General features: G+C 34.9%; 2 protein-coding genes across 2 annotated transcripts in view; both read right to left on the reverse strand.

Annotated features, from left to right (window-relative positions):
- The window catches only part of LOC129758618 (uncharacterized), a 334,389-nt gene that overhangs the window by 232,205 nt on the left and 77,802 nt on the right, over positions 1-24,382 (reverse strand). The window lies entirely within an intron of this gene.
- On the reverse strand, positions 22,468-23,997 carry LOC129758623 (uncharacterized). The gene is made up of 3 exons (XM_055756165.1): positions 23,628-23,997; positions 23,269-23,520; positions 22,468-23,210 (listed from the first exon to the last, which is right to left on the reverse strand). Exons 1-3 carry the CDS (start codon positions 23,740-23,742, stop codon positions 22,855-22,857), a joined length of 723 nt encoding a protein of 240 aa, XP_055612140.1. The 5' UTR covers positions 23,743-23,997; the 3' UTR covers positions 22,468-22,854.

The raw sequence follows: 24,382 nt of genomic DNA on the forward strand, positions 1-24,382 counted from the left end.
TATGCTTTGCATTAAAACTTTGAATCTTTGCTCTAATTATTACAGTGAGAATAGCGGAGGTAAATAGAGATTTGATAAAGTATTTATATCAGATGTGTGAAATAAATTTTATGATTGTGATTTTTGAAAAGGGCGAATGTGCCAAATGTAAACAAATGGAGTTGGTAGCTGGGTCGGAATGTACGTTTGGAGACCTACATTTTGATAGTACAAAGTTATCTGAATGATTTTTGGTTTTCATGTAATAAAAAAAAAATTTTTTTTGTCGGGAGCTTATGGAGCTGTCAAACTTTGAACGCGTTTTCATCGAAACAGTGATGTTGGCGCATTCGCCGTATTCAAAATTCGATGCCGACTTGTTCTTGAATGTTGAAACTTCCACTAACCGTTAAAGTAATCGAAAAAAAAATGCTTGGATGTCATTTGTGTGAATTCGCAGCACTAAACGGTTTTACAATAAGTTTTTTCAAAATTGGATGGTAGAATTGAACACATTGATGACCAAAAATGACTTAAAAGTTATTATTTGACCAATGAAATTGAACTGTATAAATCTTAAAACCTCAGTTTTAATTATCTTACCAATTTTTAATCCCCCTTTCAAATTCCCCGACGAAAATCGTAGCGTTGAAATCACAGCCACTTACTAATAACTCTGAATCTAATTAATGTTTCTTTCTAATAATACGGGATTTCCAAAAATATGATAATGGTTGGTTCTTAAAAGCTGGAATCTATGAAAATCGGTTCATTAATTTTTCATCACTTAGTCCCAATAGTTTTTCAGCACTCAGTTCCAATAGTTTTTCAGCTGAAGAAATCAAATCACTGTTCAGTTCACTGTATATTCTTGTAGACCAGGCATGTCAAACTGGGGGTTTGCGGGCCGCATGCGGCCCGCGGCCTTGGTCGATGCAGCCCGCGTAGCCCCGTTGTAAATTGTCACAAAAAACACCACTGATTTTTAATGTAAAATATAAATGCAAAAAACTAAAGTTGAATGTAACGTTTTCAACTTAATGCAAATGTTTTTCGATGTTCAAATTTCCTCTCATAAAAACACGCGTAACATTGTTGTTTGAACCACAGTTTGAGGTCATTCCCGCTTCCGTGTAAGATTGTATGTAAACATTCATAGCGTAAACAACATAAATATCTTCCAAGTATTTTGGTTCTATTATTTTTGTTTTACCGAAGGAACAACAGACAAATTGTGATAATTTTTAAATTGAAGATTTACGTAAGCGTGAATATCAACGTTATTCATTGTAAAAATGCACATCCCAAATAATCAAATGTTTTCCGTGATTTAATTTGTAGCTCTGAATAATTTTATTTCAGTGAATTGAACAAAAACATATCCCACCGCTGGAGTCTTCTTATTGTTTCAAACCTATCCGAATACGTGAGTATAAACAGCATACATTTTCAATAACACTAGTTAACAATAGGGCTTGTGATATAGCTCAGTTGGCAAGTCTGATGTCTCCTGAGCGGATGTCCGCGAGTTCGAGCCCAAGAGTAAACATCGAACACAGTTGTACCGGATAAGTTTTTCAATAACGATCCGCCAACTGCAACGTTGATAAAGTCGCGAATGCCATAAAGATGGTAAAACGACAATAATCGAAACAAAAAAAAAAAACTAGTTAACAATATTTTATTCGTAAATTGAGAGTCATTTTTAATACCATATCGATCACTGAAATAAAAAAATATAAAATCCAAAAAGTCTGATTAGGGCGGTTAAATGAAAAAAAAAAATAATTGTGTTTTTTTAAAAATATCTTCAGCAACTGTTCATAAAATTATCTATTTCTATAATGTGATCAAAAACCTGCTCATCGCAAATATTTTTTAAACTTCTATTCGGATTCAGAGGACGATTTTAAATTTAAAACTTGACGTCAATAAATAAAGTTCAGTTTTTTGTAAACATTTGCTGTCACATCATATGAGGCCCTCAGAGCCAAAGGGGTATAAGTGCTTCTTTCGAGATAGCACGCTTCAAAGTTTCTTTGTTGTGCGATTTTCCATATACATACATTTTGGGAAGTTGTAGTGTTTTTCCGTTCAAAAAGTATGAAGATAAAATTATAAAAATCTGAAATAAGCACTTAATAAAGATTTTATAAACTAATGGTGCAAAACAACTTGCAAAAATAAGGGAGATCGATAGCAATTTCAAATTAGCTAATTTTCAATGTATTATTCACAAGGAGGCATTATGCGCAAAGCAATTAAAGTTCCAAAATGTGCTAAAACCAGTTTCAGATACTATAAATTTGATCCGTTCCCGTGGCTTGAATCATCGCCAATTTTTGACATTTTTAGAAGACATTGGAAATGAATTCGATTGTGTTCCCTTCAACACAGAAGTACGCTGGCTTTCCTGCCACAAAATATTAAACAGATTTTTTTTGCTACGAGAGGAAATAATATTATTTTTGGAAATGAAAGGTGAACCTGTTGAACATTTTCAAGCAGACGACTGGGTTCAGAATTTGGCATTTAACGATGATCTCACTGGCCACCTGCAAGATTTGAACTTAAAACTTCAAGGAAAAGAGAAAAATATCATAACTGCTTGTGATGATGTAAAAAACTTTCATGCGAAGTTACGGTTATGGATCAACCAAATTTCAAAAGAAAACCTTGTGCTTTTCTCTACGTGTCAAGAACTGAAAAGATCAAATGAAGCTGAATCATTTGCTAAATACTTACTTCACCTAGACTCGTTACTAGATGCATTCAAAAGCCGTTTTCTTCATTTTAATTCAAACGAGCAAAAATTTTCGTTGTTTGTATCTCCATTTTCATTTGCTCCTGAAAATGCTGCTGACAATTTGCAACTAGAGTTGATAGAGCTGCAGTGCGATTCTTTATTAAAAGCGAAATACATTCAAACAGCCACTTCAATGTATTTTGCTTTTAATTAAACCAAAATTTTACAGCTATTTGCCTGAATGCTACGTTGAGTTACGAAAATTTATTGCCAGAATTCTTGCTATGTTTGCAAGTACCTATCTATGTAAGCAGTTTTTTCCATAATGAAAGCTACAAAAACTCCTCATCGTTCGAGCATATCTGATACAAATTTTTCATCAATATTGAAAGTGTCAGTGACAAATAAACTTCAACCTGTTATTAATAAACTAGTATCTCAGAAAAGATGTCAAGCATCAGGACAATCGATAAATAATGCATTATAATATATGTGAGAGTGTTTAACATTAAAAGCTTTAATCAAAATTTAACGCAAAATTTCATTTCAAGTTTACTTACAACTATTTTCCATTGTATTGTACCTAATCTCCGCGAAACTAATTGTCACTAATATGTTATGTTTTCTAGCTGCGGCCCTCTACGTCATAGAAAATTTTAAATGCGGCCCGCACACCTAAACGAGTTTGACATGTCTGTTGTAGACTCTCAAAGCCCCACCATCGGCAGTATGGAGCACTTAGAAAACCGCTACAATTCTAGTCAATATACTAATAACAGGCTAGTTTTATTTTTCAATCCTAAATGAAAGCTCATCATTGCAATCAAATACCTCGTACCGGTACCACGTGCTTTGAACATTAGAAGGTACAAAAAAGCCCGCTATCAAATTTTCAATCATTACCATGCTTTGATTGCACATGAACTCTGCTAGATGGTCTTTCAATGCCTGGCCCATATGGTGATGGTTTTTTTTTCTGGGATTTCATCCGAAAGGATGATTCATCCTTACCCAACCATGGATGGTGAAAACAATCCCGCCGAAGGAAACGAAAATTGGTTGACAAAATGACTTTTGGTTTGTGGGAATAAAAACGAAAGTTGTATGGGAGAATCCCTTTTTTTTAGGTAGGAGGGGCTCACAATTATAATAATTATTATTACTAAAACCTTATCCTGGTCCAACTACATCTCTTTACCAAATTTCAGGCTGATTGGTTAAGCGGTGTTGATTTGTATAAGGTGCATACAATCAAACAAACATATGTATAGTCCAACTCATCTTTATATATTAGATGCACGTGATGGCAATATTCAGCTTCGATGTGATTTTTTCCTTTTTGATTTCAGCACGTGTTAATGAATGCCTGGATGTGATTTCCATTAAACTTTTCACCCGGATTAGTATTTTGCCTATCGAATCAAAATCATTCAAACGATTTTCATAAATAATCACCATATTTAGATCGTGTTTGTGTAAGAAGCATTTGTTGTCTTAAAAATATGAATATAATTCTAAAGCACATGAAAAAATGGCATGGAAGCTTTAGGGAAAAGTTTTCCTAAATGGGAAAAGTTTTCCTAGCGGGTTAAATGCGCCTATGGCCGTTTGACGAAATGGCTGACAAGACAACATATCTAATCAATGCATTTTGAAGGTGATGCACGTTAAACTTTAGGCAAGAAGGAATTTTATGAATATATCAATCAAAAAAATTAAAAAAAGCTTATAAGGTTTTGATACTATTTGATGTAATATTTTGACTTTAAAAGATTATACGTAAAGAAGCTCATAAAAACCACTTGATTGGTTTTTTTTCTCATTCAAATGTGTTGAAAAAAAAAAGACAAATTTAAGTTTTTATGAAGGTTTTACAATGATCAGAAAGTGGAATAAGAGAGTGTTTTTGTACGCCCCTATCATGATTGTAAAATGACTATATCGTGAAATTACAGGTTAAATAGAATAATTATATGATTTTAATCATTAAAACTTCGAATCTCAAATTAAAATCTTTCAAAAGAATTGAAGATCTCAAAACAGATTTGATATAGTTTTTCTTATGGATAATAAATTCCATAATCCATAATAGGGCAACGCTTACTTTCGTTTCATTCCATAAAATTATAAAAACATAGATTTTTATATAACTTGTCGTATGAAAGCAGGCCCGTGCGAAAGACCCGTCTACTTTTTTTCAAAAATCTTCGAAAATTTAGCTAAAAACAATAACAACCCCGAAAATACATAATAAATAAGAAAATGGATTTGTAACATCCATTTCTTTTTCATAATCATCACCCAAACTCAAAAAATTATAATTTTTACTGATACAATAAATAAAAATTACCAAAGCAAATATGATGAAAATAACAAAACAAAAACAATGAAAATTTCAAATCAATGATATTTTCGGGAAGTCATTTTTCAAAATAATGTAGCTTATTCTGACTTCGAAATTTGCTTAGAATGAATTTTTAAACAGTCTAGTTTCTAAATTTGAAATAAATATTCCCAAAACACAGATTTAGAAAAAAAATCCGAAACCAATGAATTCCCAATAATTGTCAGATCAGGTAAAAATTTCACTATGATTAATTAATTAATTAATTAATAAAGGCTTATGTTTTTGAAACACAAAATATTCAGAACTGAAAAAAATAGACAAACTTATCAAAGTTATTCTTCAGAATTGAAATTGGTTCACTTTGAAATTCGGTAAATATATCTGAAAATTGAAAAAAATTCACTATAAAATTCGGTAGATTCAAATGAAAAAATTAAATAAAATTTAAGATGACAAGTTTTTTGCTATTTAAGAAGGATTTTTTTTTTCAATAAACACGTCTTACCATTATAATAACTTATTTATACAATTGAATTTATAACTCAAGGAAGAAACATTTTTGCGCATATGTTTTAATGATTGATTTGGTGGATTATAGCTTACTGAAGTCGAATCTTTTGTTAAATTTGACCAATCACATTTGGTTTTGATGATATGGAGCTTTAAAATGTGTCAGTTTTATGTGAAATCAATCATTGATAACTGATAAACTATAAAATATACATTTGACAAAAAATATGATTACGATTTTGTTTGTTATTCTTCATTCAATTAAGGAATAATATTTTGATAATGATAATGGATGATCTAAAAAGTAAAATTTATCAGTTTTTATAAATTTGTAAAAATATGATTAGCTGCAAGTGTTTTTGACATTACTACAGAAAGTTTATAAAAAAAACTTGATTTCATTTGAAAAAAAATTTGAAATCTGCAAAACGATTAGATTTATGCTTTAAAAATATCTAAAATTCAATTTGGTTCAAAACTTCTTCAAACACTCGGTAAATGAGAAAAATATATAAATAGAAAACTTCTGTACCTTTTTTCGCAGAACTCAAAAACTTGATGTCTTTAAGAAAGCTAATCATTGATTTAAATTTTTTTTATTTTCAAATGTTACGTTTTTGTTTTGTCAAAAAGAGCTAAATTTTTTAAATAATTTTATGAAGAGATTAATCACCGTAATTTTTGTTTGTTACTTTGATTTATCGGCCTAGCGGTGAAAAGTAATGTCCTTTTTAGCAGGGACATCTAAAGATTATGAAATTTTTATATAGATGGATAGAAGGTTAGAAGAAATGAAAGATGGTGAAAATGAGCGGGTAGAATTTGTTTAGAAGCATTACCATCACATACTAAAAAGGACATCACTTTTCACCGCTAGGCCGATAAATCAAAGTTTTTAAGCTGATAGAAAAATGGCATATTTAGATTCAGAGCACGAAAATACGTCAAAATTACTTTTAAAGTTCATTAAACCTCGGAAAATGTAAATTTTGTGGCCTTGGGATGTTTTCCAAAACTTTTATAAATGTGTTTTGAGCATTGAGAAGAACAACAACAAAAAATTTAAATTGAGGTTGAAATTGGTCTCTTGAAGAATATTTCATATCAGCATAACATTTGTAATGACATAAATGATTTTTAAATCAAAATTTTAGGTTATAAAGTAGAGTATAGTAGATTTTATATTTGGTTTGCTTATTCGGAGAGCCATCGTGAGAAGTAAACACCTGTTACATGGTATCCATCTTGTCGATGTTTAAAATCAGTTTTCGATGTATTAATTTTGATGTTAAAATGATGATTTACATTTATTTCGTTGGAGGCGAGCCAAATTTCTGACACGCTTGTTAACAGTTATTTTTAAACACTTTTCAAGATCAAATAATTTGCCGTTCGCATTTTCAATTAAGTTATACGGAAATATTTCCAGAAAAACATAAATTATGCCCAAAACATAAAAAGGTCCACTTAAACCGCACGATTTGAGGTTCAGAATTTTAGACAACAGTTATAATAAAATCGTTTTCTCAAAAACTGAAGGAGATTTCATCATAAAAACTACTTCAAATTATAAGGGTGTCCAAAAATTTCATAATTTCTGGGAATCTGTGGGCTCCTCCAAATGGTAGATTAGGATGTAGAGAACAAACTTTTTTATGGGGCCGACTAAAAAACATCATATTTAGAGGTTCCGCGAATGCAATCTTTGAAGAAAGTCCACTTTCAAAATATTTGATTTAAAATAAATTCTGGGTTTCCAAAATTTTCACAAAATTTATGTATGTTATATTTATTTAATTTTTTATGGGTGTGGTATTTAACACGTAAAAAATGAAAAATGGACCATATTTGTATCAAAATTCAAAATAAGCATGCTATTTTCAGGAAAAAAAAAATTTTCGGTCCAAAAGTTTTGAATTCACCTGACTTAAATGTGTACCTAGCGTTAAATATTTTTGATACCAATGCCATCAAAAGATGCGGATTTTTGTGCGTTTAAACTTTGCTGAACAAAGTATGTTGTTTTTTCCATCGTGTGAAGAGCTATTTACTGTTTAATCCTTAATAAAAATCACAATTTAGAATATTTTTTATTTAATTCATCAAATTAGTCTTAATAAATACTTATTTTAAAATCACAACACTTGCAAAAAAGGTAAGGATGGTTTGAAGGAATCATAAGAAGGCAATATGCCAAATTTGAGCTTAATCTGACAACGGAAATGCCATTCTGAGCCATTGTGTTCTGAAGAAGCATTAAAAACTGTTTTTTCTTCAAATTTTTATTTCTCTACGAATCGATTACTTAGTTATGTTAATTTAATTAAAATTTCTATCAAGACTAACATTTCACCTGAAGACTGCAACACGATTTCACTTCAAACAAAAAAGTTATGGCTGTTTAATGATTGTATTTTGGTGGCAAATTGTCGTTTAACACACAAAAATATTCTACGCTAGGTACACATTTTGGTCAGTTGAATACAAAATTTTTGGACTAAAAAAAATTCATTTTTCATTATTTATGTGTAGTGTTTAACCCATACAAAATAAGAAAAATATAAAATATATAAATTTTGTGAAAATTTTTGGACCCAGAATTTGTTTAAAATCAAATATTTTGAAAGTGGACTTTTTTCAAAGATTGCGTCCGCGGAAGCTCTAAACATGATTTTTACAAAGTTTGTTTTCCAAATCCTAATGTACCATTTGGAGGGTGAGCCTGCAGATTCCCAGACAATTTTGGCGCAATTTTGGAACACCCTGCTGTGTTTATAGTTTTTGTAGAAATCTTCGATGTATTATTTGATTGTCATTTTCTAACGGCATTTTCTGAAGAACCAATGAAGTTTTGAGGGAGGTAGCTGCACTAAGATAAGTATTATTAAAAGTAAGGTTATTAAAAACTTTTTTAAACAAATATTTCTAGGATGCCGTTTATTTAATCCTATTATAACAATGCTTTTCGAATTTGAACGGAATGCTTCAACTTGTTCATTGTGTTCAGAACACACAATTTATTTTTGATGGGTCTTGTGTGGGGCGCCAATGGATGAATGAGTACATAAGCACATTCTCTCAGGGTAGGCGTAAATATCTCTCGCATCAAGGATTCCACAGTCCGCCAGCCGAGCTGCTACGTCACCTCAGTTACGGATTATATCCTGGTGGGTGATCTCGTGTGGCTAACGGAGCTGCACATTTGGCGACCGACGGGACATTTTGACATCATATTAGTGCGTTTGGTGTTTTTTTTTTCATCATCAATCTTGATCAATCTTGATTGAATAGTGAACGAACTTTCAACAGAGATCACCCACCAGAGAAATAAACAGAAAAAGTGATCAAACGAAAACGAAAACGAAAACAAAGGAACCAGTGTTGCTGAATTAACTTTTTTTTCATCATAACGAATTTTAGTGCCATTTATTGAAAGGAAGGTGTGGTAAGCTAACAAGTCATGAGGATAGTTTGAAGATTGCGAGTTGGGAGGACCGCACAAATGCTAGAACAGCACGTTGGGAGGACTGCTGTATTTAGGAAGTGTGTTGGGAGGACCACTTCAAAGCCTAAGAAAAAATAACGTGTCGAGAAGACAGCTTCAAAATAGTGTGTTGGTAGGACCACTTGTAAAGCTCAAAGAAATAGCGAGTCGGGAGGACAGCTATAATAGAGTGTGTTGGGAGGACCACTTAAATTGAAAACTGAAAGAAATAGCGAGCCGGGAGGACAGCTATAATAGAGTGTGTTGGGAGGACCACTTAAATTAAAAACTGAAAGAAAAAGCGAGTCGGGAGGGCAGCTATAAGCAAGTGTGTTGGGAGGACCACTTGAACTCAAATTGGAATGAGAATGAGAGGAATACAAAGAGGAATGAGAAAAATAATAAGTGTTTTGGGAGAAACACTTGTAAAATCCAAAGAAATAATAAGTCGAAAAAGGCAGTTTAAAAAAAATGTATTGAAAGAACCATTAGAATACAGGAAAATGGCGTGCTGAGGACAGCTAAAAGTACAATTTTGTTCGCAGAATTGATTGAACATGAGAAATCGTACCCTAGGCAGCTTAATGATTGGAAGCATGTGAGAAGGAAAGTTGAAGAAAAACACTAGAATTTATTTCAAGAATTTCCTTAACTGAAAATGTAAAATTCGTGGCAGAAAGGCCATTCAATATGTTTTTTGGATAAAATTGGAAAAATGTTTGGTTGAATGAAGAATGGATAATTGCCTCAATCGAAAAAAGAGCACTTGACGAATTACATGGTATAAGCAAAAGAAAAAGTGTCCAACAGATTTAATCCTGTTTACGTGTAGAAAAATAATAAAATAGAAATCTCGGAACAATATAATCTTAAGGACAACTGCAACTTCAACCAATAGCGCAGGGGTTATACGCTGGAAAAAAACGATTGAAATGATTGGAAGGCAAGCGATGGTATAACACCAATGATTGCTTTTATAATAATTCGATTAAAGCTTCAATTAAAAAAATTGCTAAAGTAAAACGTAAAATGAAAATGAGTGTTAAATTTATTATGATTAGTTGCAAAAGAACTGAGCACAAATGTTAAGATTGCATTTGTCAAATTTTCTTTTATATGTTATGAGTAAGCGCAGAACAATTAGTATTTTTTAATTACAATACATACAGAGCATAAATTATTAAATTTGGATTATGAAAATTGGAATTCTATTCAAAATGCACGGTACCTTTTTCAATAGTGGAAAATACTTGGAACAAATATCGGTAGGCAAAATTATTAGTTTGAATCGAAAGTATTTTAAGGTTGATATTTTGTTGGAAAAAATCTTCGTTTCAATGTTAGGTGCAAAATTTTGGGAGGAAAAAAAACGATTGAGCGTTTAACTAACGTTTATGGCAACTCTGTTTCAATGGGATGCTGATGTGTAAGGCCGAACCAGCTCGCTAAATATAAGGGGAGAGGAAGGAAAGAAAAGTATCGAATCCCCGTCGCTTCCTCCTGAACGCTCACTCACACAGACTCGCTAAAACGCAGTCGTCATTCTTCACGCAGTCAATCGAAGCGAATCCTGTAATGCCCACCTCTGTGAGCAGAGAGCGAGGCAAAGTTTGTAAAGAGAGACTATGGAATGGAATGGCTGTCGAGGTTAGGTGACGGGTTTGAATTGGAGCGAGTGATGCATATATAAACCTCACCTAACTTGTAATGGATTTTGTGGGCTTTTGTTAAGGATTGCAAAAAAGCTTTTAGCCTGAAGTACAGGTTGGTTTGATTAAATATGATATGGTTCTTGAACACAAAAAAACATTATATATTTTTTAAAAGGCTAGTTGCATAGAGGGAAGAACATATTAGCCGAATATTTGGGATATTTGAACAATATGCGCATATTCGGCTAAATAGCTAATCATCCATTTGAGGGGATTGCTGGAAAATAAGAGAATCAATTCATCCCAGTTTCAACGATAAAGTTGGAAAAAATCAGCTTTTGACACATCTTTAAATAAAGCTGTAATGTTGCTAAGATGTACATATTTAAACTGGTTCAGAAAGGCATTTACCTCGTGCACATGGTTGTTTTACTGTTTTGCCTTTCATACAAATAATCGAGTGCCTAACCAATTCCATATTTCTAAAAACTTTTTAATGAAGCAATAAATCTATAAATCTAGGAGGCGTAGTTTGTTGTAGGGTTAAGTGATCCCAAGTCTGAATAAACAATCTCTTTCATTCTGAAACTCAAAATAAAATAAATTATCAAATGCAAACTCCGAGAGAATATGTCAATATTTTCGTTGGTGCAAATTTCTAACTGGCAATGTGATATATCAAAGCAAAACACGTAATCCATCGAATTAATATTCGAATAACCTAAACGCTGAAATTAATGGCCGTAATACGACCCTCGTGAAAATCAACGTGGAAAAAAGTTTTTAAGAAAATTAAAATTAAATTTATTATAGCACGTGTTTTAAAACATATAAACAAACTTTCAGGGCAATTTTTCCGACTGGAAGTAGGCCATAAACATCTAAAGACAGTCGCGAATGCAATTGCTGTTTGCAATAATGGTGTTTATAGTGTTAAACTCTTTTTGAAAAAAAAAAACAGATCATATGAAATATGAGAAGCTCATGTTTATTGTAGGATGTCAAACGCAGGAACCAAAAATACAATCCTGTTAAAAAAAATAATAATAAACGATGAAGATTTTTTCTCAATTTTCAATAAAACATGAGCAGGACACAACACTTTGAACAAAAAACATGTTTTTTTTTTATATTTATATTGTTTTCTTCCGAGAGGAAGGGACATGTGTGGGGCGCCAATGGATGAATGAGTACATAAGCACATTCTCTCAGGGTAGGCGTAAATATCTCTCGCATCAAGGATTCCACAGTCCGCCAGCCGAGCTGCTACGTCACCTCAGTTACGGATTATATCCTGGTGGGTGATCTCGTGTGGCTAACGGAGCTGCACAGGTCTGATTATAATAAATTTACTTTAAAGTTTACCGAACTTACAGAAAAATCAATAATTAAAATACTTTTGTTTCTTACTTAAATTATTATATAAACATTTGAGCTTTCAAAGACCTCGAAAGGTTTTAGGTTCTGGTTCTATTAATGTTTTTTTTTGTTCTTGTTTACTTTCAAGAGCGAGTAAAGGCGCTTTATCCTTAGTCGATGACCAGAAATGATGGTACACAGAAATCAATAAAAATATCATCATTTTTAATATAAAATAATTTTAAGTTCTCCAGATGATAATCCTTGTTTGCTGATGATATGAAGGTAATCCTTGTTTAAAGATTTCTGTGTACAAAATAACTCATTTCCAGCCGTTGAAGGAAAGGTTTTCATAGGTTTCATTACCAACAAGTTGCACTTTTTAGCTCGTGCTTCCACCGCAATGACCCTTGGAGCGTATGGTACTGGTGGTCCACGTTTCTTCCTCTTCCTTGTTCCTGATGTCTCTGCGTTCTCTGCTCCACAGTAGGCCCGACCATTTAATGTTTTTAATTGTTTTAATGTTTCTATGTTAACATAATTAAAAGCATGAACAAAGACAAGATGAATAATAACATGTTTTTACTATTTTTCGGGACTCAGACTTAAGTTCTGGCTGTGGAAGTACGATTAGTGATTAGTGAAATATTCGATGTATTATTTAATTAAATCGGTATTCTGCTCAATAGGCGCATATAGCATGCTGCTCCCCTATTATGAACAGGAATCTCTTCCCTAAAATAATAAACTCCGAAGAACGTTGGCCAGCATCTTTTCAGACCGGTGTTGATATAACTGATATCAGAGTAATATCTAGCTTAGTTGAATGAAGAATGGCTCAAGGAAAAATTACTCTAACGGAGGCAAAAAAGCATTCCTAGGAAAGTGGACAAAACAGCCTGCCAGAGCCGCTGCGTTCGCGACTACTATCCTATATCTCGAGACGAGGTCGCGATGGCGTTGGTCCAGCCAGTTCGGTTTTCGACGATGATAATGTTCCCGATCGAATTGACCATCACATGTTGTTGTATGAACGCGTCTTGGCGCATCGGCACCCATGCTGGGGAGGCCACATTATCAACAGTCGTTCCAACGGCAGCGGCCCACGATTTTGTCTATATAATTTAATGTAATTTCAATGTTTCCAATCTTGTGAACTTCTTATTTTTCCTCCGGATTCAATTGAACTGATTCTTTTGCCTTGATCGGTCGGCTGGCTGCCGTCGGCTGTCCCAGTCCGGATCGTTGAAGCTCGGGCGGAATTCGGACCAAGACGACGACGACGACGACGACGACGAAGACGGGGTGAATTGCGTTGGCCCGCGCAAATAAGTGCGATTTTGATTGCATGCCAGGCGCGTTTTCATGCAATCGCGCGCGCCATAGGCCTCGAGCACGTGGGCCTGCCGCCGTCTGGAAGTCACACTGCTGCTGCTGCTGCTTTTGAGGACCTGTTGCTGTTGTCCTCCCCTCCTGGTCTTCTGCTCTCCTGGTTTCGTCTCAAGATGCCGGCTAACTAAACCAATCCGTCGGCAAACCAGCAGCCTGTCTAAGCTAAGAAGCCGGTGTTTGGTGGACCAACTAAGTGCATATTACATGCTCGATTGCATGCAGTGCATGCATGAATGCAGTTACCGGGCCAATGTTAGTGGAAAATGCAATTAGATAAAATTTGTCCAATACTTAATGAAACGGACAGGTTGAATGGGAATGACTTTTTCCATAAACTACGGTCAATTTGGTGCTGGTGAATGGATTTTAATGAAACCGAGCTGCTTTCTTATTGCTTCGTAACGATTTGAGAACTAGGCTTCATGAGGAAGTTTGAATTTGGCTTGTAAATTGTATGAAAAATTTAGAAAAAATGTCGGTTTTTCGATATTTTGCTGTTATGTTATGTTATAGAAATAAAAAAATAAATATATGTACTCACGGACCCACCATAAACCATTCAAATAAATTAATATGCATTATGATGACATACATGGTTTTGAAATAATTACAACAATGCAAAACAAGTTTTGAGTTAAAAAGAGTGTTTAATTTTGTCAAGTTTTTGCTCAACTATAAGTTCATATTCCATAGCATAAATTTGTAAGCATTGTAACAAAACAGAATTTGTAAAATAAACACTTATCAAAAAAAAATCCTTTCAATAGTCCATTAATTCACTAATTTTTCATATCGAACCAGGTAGGAAATAAAAACAACAAATATTTACTTGCTAAGCATACTTAAGCTAGAAATGATAAATTTTGAGTAAAAAAAACATTAAAAAGTCTTTTAATAAGCATCACATAACTTTAAAATTGAATACATCTACCCAAAGTGTAAATATTTATGTGAAGTTTCACAAACTGAAGGCGTAAATACGTTTATCAATTCTAAAGCAACATTAATTAGATGTTAGCAATAGTTGGTATTTTTGCATTTATTTAATTGATACTCTCAGCGGCAAGGTGTATGATTGCAGAACTATTTCACTTGAAATTGACAAAAAAAAATTGTAATCAAGTACACCGGGGCAATCGGAAACGAATTTCACCATAGTTCAACTTTCAAATGTCCTAAAAAATTATATACAACATTATCAGTAATCGTTTGTTGCAACAATTAATTGGTTCCTAACAAATTCCCCTCCAAAATAAAAAAAATTAAATAAAAAAAAGTTGACAAAAAGAAACGGCCTCCGTGTGCAAATTTTTATCTCAATCCAAAGACAATGTACAATGACGTCAATACCACTAAAACAGTATTTGAGTTGTTCGGACGACTCTTTTAGCCGAAGCCTTATTAAAAATTTGATACCGGAAACCGATTGTCCGTCGCTTAAATCTTTCGTGTTCCAATTTTTATCTCAATCTGGTGTATAACAGCATCATTATCGCAAAAAACAGTGAAAAGTTTTAGGGCGTGTGATATAGCTCAGTTGGCAAGTCTGTTGTCTCCTGAGCCGATGTCCGCGAGTTCAAGCCCAAGAGTAAACATCGAACACAGTTGGATCGGGTAAGTTTTTCAATAACGATCCGCCAACTGCATCGTTGATAAAGTCGCGAATGCCATAAAGATGGTAAAACGACTATAATCGAAACAAAAGAAAAAGTGAAAAGTTTATATGGACGACCCCTTTTGCCGACCTCTTACAACAAAAATTATACCTGAAATCAATTGCTCTTCCTCAAAACTCTTAGGCAAGGTTGCCGAAAAAAAATTCTGTGTTTCGGCGAATAATAATTCTGTCTTTCTGTGTTTTCGCCCAAAAATTATGTGATGGTGATCTGTGACAATATTTCCTTATGTTTTATTGAAAACTCATGAAAAGTTGTGTCTTTTTACATTTTACTTGAGCAAAATCACTTAATTTAACAAATCTTATCATATTTTTCAATCTCAACTTAAAAGTTTTATTGACATAAAAAATTAAAGATTTTTAAATAGGTTCGTAAAACATTCCAAAAAATCTGTGGAATCTCTTAATATTTCAAAATTATGTGTTCTGTGATACTCTGTGATGAAAATTTACTCAAAACTCTGTGAAATTTCAGATTTTCCTGTGATTTTGGCAATCTTGCTCCCGTGTGCCAATTTTCATTCCAATTCAATTCATAATAACGTTAATATTGCCAAAAAGTATTTGATTTGTATGGACGACCCCCTTCAAAATGAATCACCCATAATCTGAAAACATTTTTCCTCATTCCTGATCCTAATGAGCATTGTTTTGACGATATTGGCGTTAATGTACATCGGATTGTGATAAAAATTTGTTCATGAGTGTTTTGAAGGACGAATACTTAATCGAGTCTTGGTATCAAATTCAGGTTCAGCGGTCGGCCAAAGGGGTTGTCCATATGATCTGTTCCCCGTTTTTTTCGATATGAACGCTCAAATACATTGATGGAGATGGAAATTTGCACATGGGAGTGTGAAGGGACGGGTGATTGATTTCAGGAAATTTTGGGTCAGGGATCGGCGAAAGGGGTCATCAATGTTATCTGTTTACTGTTTTTGAGATATTGTCTAAATTATGCATCAAATTGTAATGAACATTTACATAAGGGAGATTTACAGATACAGGTTATTGATTTCAGGTGTCAAATTTTTACAAGGGGTCGGAAAAAGGGATCGCCCATAGTAATCTTTCAATGTTTATGTAATAACTACATTTTCAGGCGTCACATCGAAGCAAAACTTCGAACACCAATATTTCACAAGCCAAGAAATCGATACCAGATTAATAACTTTCTATTAGACAACAGAAAAAGGGGTTGTCCATATTCATAGTACTTTGAAATATACAAGGTAGGCTATTCCGCTCTCTTTCAACGTATTGGTAGGAGGCCCCGAAAAATAGTTATGGAAAAAACTGGCAACTGGCAAATGTATGGAATTTATCAGAAAATCACATTTTTCTTAAAATTGACAAGCATTAAAATTATGAGAAAAATATGTACTTATGTATTTTAATGCAATAAACAATATTTTGATTTCCAACCTCTCTATAAGTAATATGCAATGGGGTTTTTGTCGATTTCAAACAAAAATCTGGTGATATTTTTGCCTTGTGTGGCCTTTTTCTTGTGCGATTTGAATAAAAATTCAAACAAATTGACTTTTTATCACACAAACATGAAGTATTTTAGATCATTTATCAAATTTTTAACATGGACAGAAGAAAATATTTCATTGCTTGCTCTCAAAAAAACAGGGACGGCGATGAAAATTTGCTCATTATTTATGGTTCAGATCCAATAATCCAATGCAAAAAATAGTTTCCAATGACCTCGAAGAAACAACTTTGAATCTGAAGCCCTTTTCAAAAGAATCGAATGGCTATCGAGAAATTAATAATTTTGATTGCCATTCTATATAAAATTGCCAAATTCTCATAACTATTTTTGTTGGTATGCAAGCATGCTGTGTACATACACGGAGCTTCGAAGTGAGGTTAAGCGCAATGGCCTACCTGTTATTTTCCATGTACTATGGTCCATGTTAACGTTTTAATATTTTTGCAATTTATGCATTTATGCACACAGACAAACATTCGTTCAAGAATGTTTTACGAGACGAACAATGGATTCCTGGATTCAAATTTGGAATAATACCACATAAAAAGAATTCATTGAAACTTTTGTATGTTTTAAAAATAATTATTGAACATTTTTTCCTAGGATTTCCACGGCTTGGTGGACAAGACAGTTAGGTCGCTTATAAATACTGTTAAATGTTTTAAGCAATTTTGTCAAGAAAATGCGTCTCCATTACCATTTAAACACAAACTCCTCAGCTTTAAAGTTTAGTGTGAAACCAAGTTCGTGCGGGATCAGCCAGTCCAAATTCTTGTGAATGTTGTTACGGATTAACGGACAAAGTTAATAAAAATTGTAATACTTCTTACTGCTTCTTATTTACTTTGTTTGAAATTAATAAGAAATAATTTTGCAGTGATTTGTTTAATTTATTTATAAAAATTACCCGAAGAACCAAAAAAAACTAGCGCAAATTGTTTCATACAAATGGTAACCATACTTTTGTTTTCAAAATTCCAAAATTTTCAGTTTGACGAATTTTCCAATCGTGACATTTTATCTCGTTGTTTACTAAACGCTCGTTAGAAACGACCATCCAAACCTCACGTGTACTGGATAGCAAATCAAAGCTTACTGAGCATTAAAAATTTGAAAAACAGTAAATTGATTTCTACAGCTCAATAACTATTTGGACCGGATGCTGAAAACTAATGAACCGATTTTGCATAAATTCCAGCGTTTAACCCTTACATTTTATGACTTTTTTAAATGAGTATAGCAATAATTGATTCAGTGAAAAATATCTTTTTTAATTCAAATAACACAACTGAACAAGTTTGAAGCCGTTCTTTTGAGTTTTTAAAGTCTAATCCATTAAAGTTAGAAAATAGTTTTTGAAAAGCGTTGAATTATGTCGAAATCACCTGCAGTCTCCGCTTCAGTACAACGGCGCGTTAGCCAACCACGTGGTGAAATTGGCTAACGCGCCGTTGAACTGAAGCGGAGATTGCAGGTTCAAGTCCTGCCGGTGAGCCATTGTATCTTTTTCGAAAAATTCATGATAACGAATGATACGAAAATGTGATAAGGTACAAAGATGTACCAAAGCGATTTCATAACATCAGTATTGATAATAACAAACCGAATGCCTGAACAACCTGGACCAGGACGATAAGTGATAATGAGAATATTTGAATGCAACCAAATTCAAGAACCAGAAAGAATAGGGCTGGCGAAACCTATAGCTTTGCAATGGTGTTTGGCGAGATCGTTTTATTTTGAAAATACTTTATTAATATCATATTTTTATTATTCTTTTGCTTATCTATTCTGTTTGCTAAAATGATTTCCCATGAAAAAAATTCCTTCCCCTACCTTTCTGCAAGCGGAAACGTGTCTGCAAGTCCGGCGTATTGCAGATGTACGGCCAAGAGAACTACACCAAATCCACTAGAGGCTGTCGACGGGTCTGCCAAACCCGCACGGAAGAAGTGGTGCACCCGGGTACTTAGGTACCAGTACTTGGGAGTGTGCGTGATGGTCCAACACGCTTTCGGAGGGTCATGGCCCTGATATGCGGACGTGACCGGAGGGAGAGCGATCGAGAACTCGTTTAGCGCTTCGGTGGGTATAGACCCGATTCGCAAAATGAGTAGATGCGCAAAGTGGTGGCCAATGGTGGGCCGATCACTTAGGGACGTGTTTACACGTCAGTGTCCGAGAGGCACATTCTGCCGGAGGTGTCAGGGTTCGACACGCGCTTCGGGAATTGTTGCGCCCGAACCGCGAGTGCGACCTGATGAGGGCGTTCTATAGCTCGATCTGCGCTTCGGGTGGTCAAGCGCCCGACTTGAAGATCGGGTAGTTGCGCTGAGTGGTGACTTAAGTCAACACTATTTGAGAGTTCGGAGGAGTCTGAGTCCTACACGTGGCTTAGGGGGCTTACCCCTCCTACCCGCGTGTTTGAACAGAGAAAGTGTCGTCGACAACTCGCTTTGTGCTTCTGGATCTTGGACTGGATTCACAAAGTTAGTAGCTGCGCTGCGTGGGGACCTCATTCACACGATGAGATGTCGGGTCCTAACTCGTCAGAGGAGGGGTTGCGCATCGAGTTGTGTTAGAATGAGGTTATTGCTGACAGAGGATTCGGAAACGAGTATTGCCTTGGAGCGCACTAGCGCGAATTGACCTCCCACTATTGAAGTAAAGTGTGTCAAACAGTTCGAGGTGGGAACTAAGGTCAGTGGCCCCAGGTGGACTTTATGGCGTAGGGGGTACAGTGTTCCTTAGCATTGTATCATGAGTCGTCCAATTGCACCCATGGATCCAGAGTAGCAAACTGGGGGGACGCGGTGGCTCGCCGCGCCTTGGAATGCAATCCGTAAAATGGATTTACCACCTGGGTTAACAACTAATAAAAAACCCGATTTAATACACTTAACAGTGGATTAGAGCCTTTCTTACAGATTCAGAACATTTTTGTTTTCATAAATAATAAATTGAATGCGGTGTACAATTCTTATGATTACCCATTTTAGGCCATTATGGTAAGGTGTTTGCCAAAATCGTCTTTGTAAATAATTTTTGTTAAATGAAAATATCAAACGGTAAATGATAAAAAAGGACTTCTAAGACTCAATCAAAGCAATCGAAAGATTCCTTTTAATTCAACCACGGTAAATGATAAGTTCAGATACCGGTATTTCTATAAAATAATTGTTCGGCGCAAAGCTGAACCAGAAACAACTTATAAATTAATAGGACTTCCAAAAGTTTTATGTTCCTCCTACACAGTTATCTTGAAGATAGCAATTCTGAGTGGGAGTGAAAGGTGTCGTTCCTCACTAGAACGCATCGTTTGTGTATGGTAGTGAGCGCGCCCATCGTGTCCCAATTTATTTTTCAAACTATTTTGTTTTTTTCTTTCTTTCTTTTATACATTGAAGAGGGGAAAAAAATCAAATTTTTTAAGACGAAAATCATTTTTATTGTACTTCCCAGTTTCTCAAAAACGTGTGGACAAAGTTTACAAAAAATCACACCAATACACACAAATACACTGACATCGTCTGAACTCGTCGAGCTGATTCGATAGGTCTTAGGTATACCTATAAAGGTATATCTAAGACCCATCATTAATGATCTCCCAGATCGACTGATAACTATACCTTTCTGGAAGAAAGAAAAAATTTCGAAAGGTTATAGAAACAAAACGGTTTTGAATTTCCAATTCCATGATGTATGAAATCTACACAGAAATTTTTAAAATATATGTAAATATAAAACAGTTTATAAAAACATACGATTTCAACGACTTATGCAAATGTTACTTTGAATTGAAATAGCGCTTTTAGAAAGTTGTTTCTGTTGTAACAATGTTGAGAATAATGCTCTCATGATATGATATCAAACTCCCGCCACACACTACACAACTCGATCTAAAAGGCAAATGAATTTGGTCATCCATCATGTAGTCGTTTCTTGACTGTCAGCAGACAGCCTGCCTAGCCACGCCAAATCGTGACGCGGCATCCTAGACTCTCTTCAATCTGTGAATCCCTGGCAACGTGATCAACCATCAATCGTCTTCACGGTACCAATTGAACATCCACCTGGACCGCTTCCAGATCAATTCTAATTCATTCTAAGCAAGCCACAACAACACAGTCAGACACACCTGTTCTAACTGCGCGGTCGTCGGCCGCACCAAAAATGAGCCTCAACTGTACCTACCATTGCCACAAGCCACCCGAAGCCTAGGAAGTATTAACTAGGGAAAGGGGTAGCAGTTGCAATTTACGGCCATACAGTGCACCAGGGGCAAACGATTATCATTCACCCCGACGAGACAAGAGATTTACAGATGTACAGACAATATGACAACATGTTGCATAAGTGATAGCTGTACAGTGTCAGTTTACTGCCCGCAACATTGCCGGCATACGCGAGCATGTGATATCTGTCCGGAACATTATAAATCCGGACTGCAAAGCTTGATTTGGACTTGCGAGACGTACAAAGTAGCCTCTCTATTCCCGCGAGCTTAGAGCTCCGTTCATCAAAACGCGATATAGGTCGGGCAACTGATATTGACACAAAATTAAAATAAGTAATCTATTGAAATTATCAACGGATTCGATTAGTTTACACAATTTAAAAATCGTTTGAAACTGATTCTGCAGCTACAACTAGAAAAGATAGGAACCAAAAATATAATTCTAAAAACAGAAAATGTAATTTGAAACCCGTTCATTTTAATATAAAATCATAAAATCTCATGAATTAACCCCATGACATTATGATATAATAAAATATAATAAGATGGGTACAAGTGCCTAAATGATAGTTTCGAGAAAACGCGCTTCAAATTTGTGAAGGTGCTCGAGTTTTCATATAATTTTCGTATTCGAGCAGTTTCAATTCAATCAAACAAGTGTTAAAAAAATTATAGAAAATCTGAGTTTTGCATCGGATGTACATTGCAACATGAAGAATCGTTAGGTATACTTAACTCAAAACTGATGATTTTGGCACTTGCACCCCTTTGATCCTGAGGTCCTCAATGATACTATTTTTTATCAGAAATTTGTACATTTTGAATCTAAAACCAGAACTTGAATTCACAACTGTGAATTACAATTCCAAAATCAGATTTAAATCTGATTTTATGATTTTAATATTTTTTTGTGCTGAATGATGATTTTTTAATTTGAACTGTGATTCTGAATTGTGAGTCTGCATTTAAATTTAAATTCTATTTAGATGCTGGTTTTTGAATCCAAATTATGAATTATAAATTGTAAATTGAATTTGTATTCCGCGTATGGATTTGAATTCGTTTCACAATGTTAAGATAAGCAAACAATTGGAGAAATCAAAATTCGAATGGTAATCGAATGTATATCGAATAATTGAATCTTAATATGTTGACTTGAAATTACTCGTTGCTTGATGATTAGTGTCATCATACTCAAAAAATTTTTTGAACAAATAAATGTACCATGAAACACGGCAAGTGATTTACTAGGACCATTAATTGATTATTAGGAGGTATGGCACTGCTTGAATGATCGCGCAAACGGTTTGAGTAAAATCGTCCGGATCAAAATATTTTGTACAAACCACCCTCTGTGACATAGTGTATGGTGCGATTTGTACAATATTCAGGAAATTTACTCAGCCCCAGCCGGGGTGGAGGTGGTTTTTTGTTGTTACTATTGCTGTTATCGCCAGCCATCGTTTGTGTTCGCGCGAAATATATTTGTATCGTGAGTATCAATGATTCTAACACAGAGTACAATTCAAGATAAATATTATAATATAAAATTAAAGATTACAATATAAAAAAAGGTCTCCAACCATGTGTTTCAAATAATTTAACGTTTGCTCTGGGAACAAACGTTGGAGTGAAGGCAGCGAGAATAGAGTATCAATAATTCTAGCATAGAGTCCAATGATAAGTAAAATATATTTTTAAAATCAATTAGGAACATGAGTATAGAATTAAATATTACAATATAAAAACACCAACTCAAGTAACTCAAGAATAGATAGTTCGAGCTCATCATTTGACCTGTGGTATGTTTTGTCCAAAAATGTCATTGTAATTTCATGGTCTGGGAGTGAAGTGCAGCTTGATCTGGTTCTGTTGAAGGTTAAGTGTATAACAGGTAGGAGCGATTTACACGTGCGCTGTTGCCTAGGAGGCTTGTGGTGGAACAGTTGATTCGCCTTGAGAGAGCTCTTTATAACTGGATAAGATACCATTCAGGACTGATAAGGATGAAAGTTACTTGATTCTTTCTACATTTCGAATCGGATGAGCGACAACATTTCTGGATGGTGGAGGTTGGTCCCGGATACTGACAGTTATGGACCACTGGAGTATCGTTCTTCCAGAATAAATTCAACGCCCTGATGCAAGCGTGAGATGCTAAATTTTGTTTGGCCCATTCCATGTCTAGGGTGAGGTACGGCAAGATGAGTTCATCCCAAATGTAATAAATAGGGTGCCTATCGGAAGTCAATCCTATTCCTTTCTGCCCAGAATGGACTAAATTGACCAATATGACCAAATCGATGTGGATCATGAAAGGATACCCTGGAAAAAAGGAATAATTATTGACCATGTTTACTGTCGTCCAAAAAGGTTCTCTTACATTCGAAATGGTTTCTATTTTCAGTCTGTTCATAGTCGAACTTGAGAGCTTCGCTGGGGCCAGAGTTCTTTTTACTTGTAAGCCCGGTTCGAGTTCCAGCAGGAGGGTCCTTTGATATTGGACAAGTTGTAAAAGCTGTTGTGTAGTCCGTGTAGGCGTATCGGTTCGCATCGAGGCTCTCGAACGTGATCAGATGCTGACCCTGCTGACCGATGCGTGAGCGAACATCAAACTTGCCTTGGCCGTGGCGTCCTAGAATTGGGTTTGAGCAATCTTAATATTGTATGCACCGATCAAAAAACTACCATCTGCTGGAAAAGTTAAAGGTTTCACACTTGAACATTCAAATATAAACTTACCTAATGGAAGCAGAACATTCCGATGGGCAGCTTCACCCGAGCTTTGCAGCCACAAAATACCGACCTTGCTATCAATTGTTGACGACACACTGGGCGAACGCGTTGTATTAATCATCTTTCGGTGGCGGTGGCTTTTTCTTTAAATATATTCGAGGGTGCAGCAGCGGATTATTATTAATTAACCGGTCAGAAAAGAACTTTCGAAAAAATTTGAATAGTTCGATTTGGGTGTTGTATGTAAACAAACACTGTTACACGAACATATGAAAGTAATGCAAGTTATGGTGATTTTAAACTTTGCCCACTGAAAAAGCAATGCATATTAGGTGTGTTCATCTGGCACCTCTGCTCTAAAGTACTCGTTACGGTTGTTTTTATTTTTGCCGTGCGTGAAAAAAATATTATCGAGCCAATACAGAAAGTTCGTCGCAAAGTTTGTTCGGAACATGAATTGTAATTTTCGTCTCCGGTCTCCAAAAAAGGCAACTACCGGCAGTGGTTGGAAGAATTTGACCTGACGAAGTGAGTTTTCCCGGTTTGCCTCCAGTTCACTTATGATGAGGTGGAGCAGCATAATTATCATGGATTCCAGAGATAATAAATATCGTTAAAAGCCAAGTAACAAGCAAAACCAATTTAGCAGTTGACAGAATGTACAAAACAGCCCAATGCAGATTACCAAACGGGGACGAATGATTTGAATCCGGTAGAAACATGTTGGTAGGCTATTTCCCCCCACAACAAAAATTTCTTAA

This window comes from Uranotaenia lowii, chromosome 3 (assembly GCF_029784155.1).
Source record: "Uranotaenia lowii strain MFRU-FL chromosome 3, ASM2978415v1, whole genome shotgun sequence".
NCBI lineage: Eukaryota > Metazoa > Arthropoda > Insecta > Diptera > Culicidae > Uranotaenia > Uranotaenia lowii.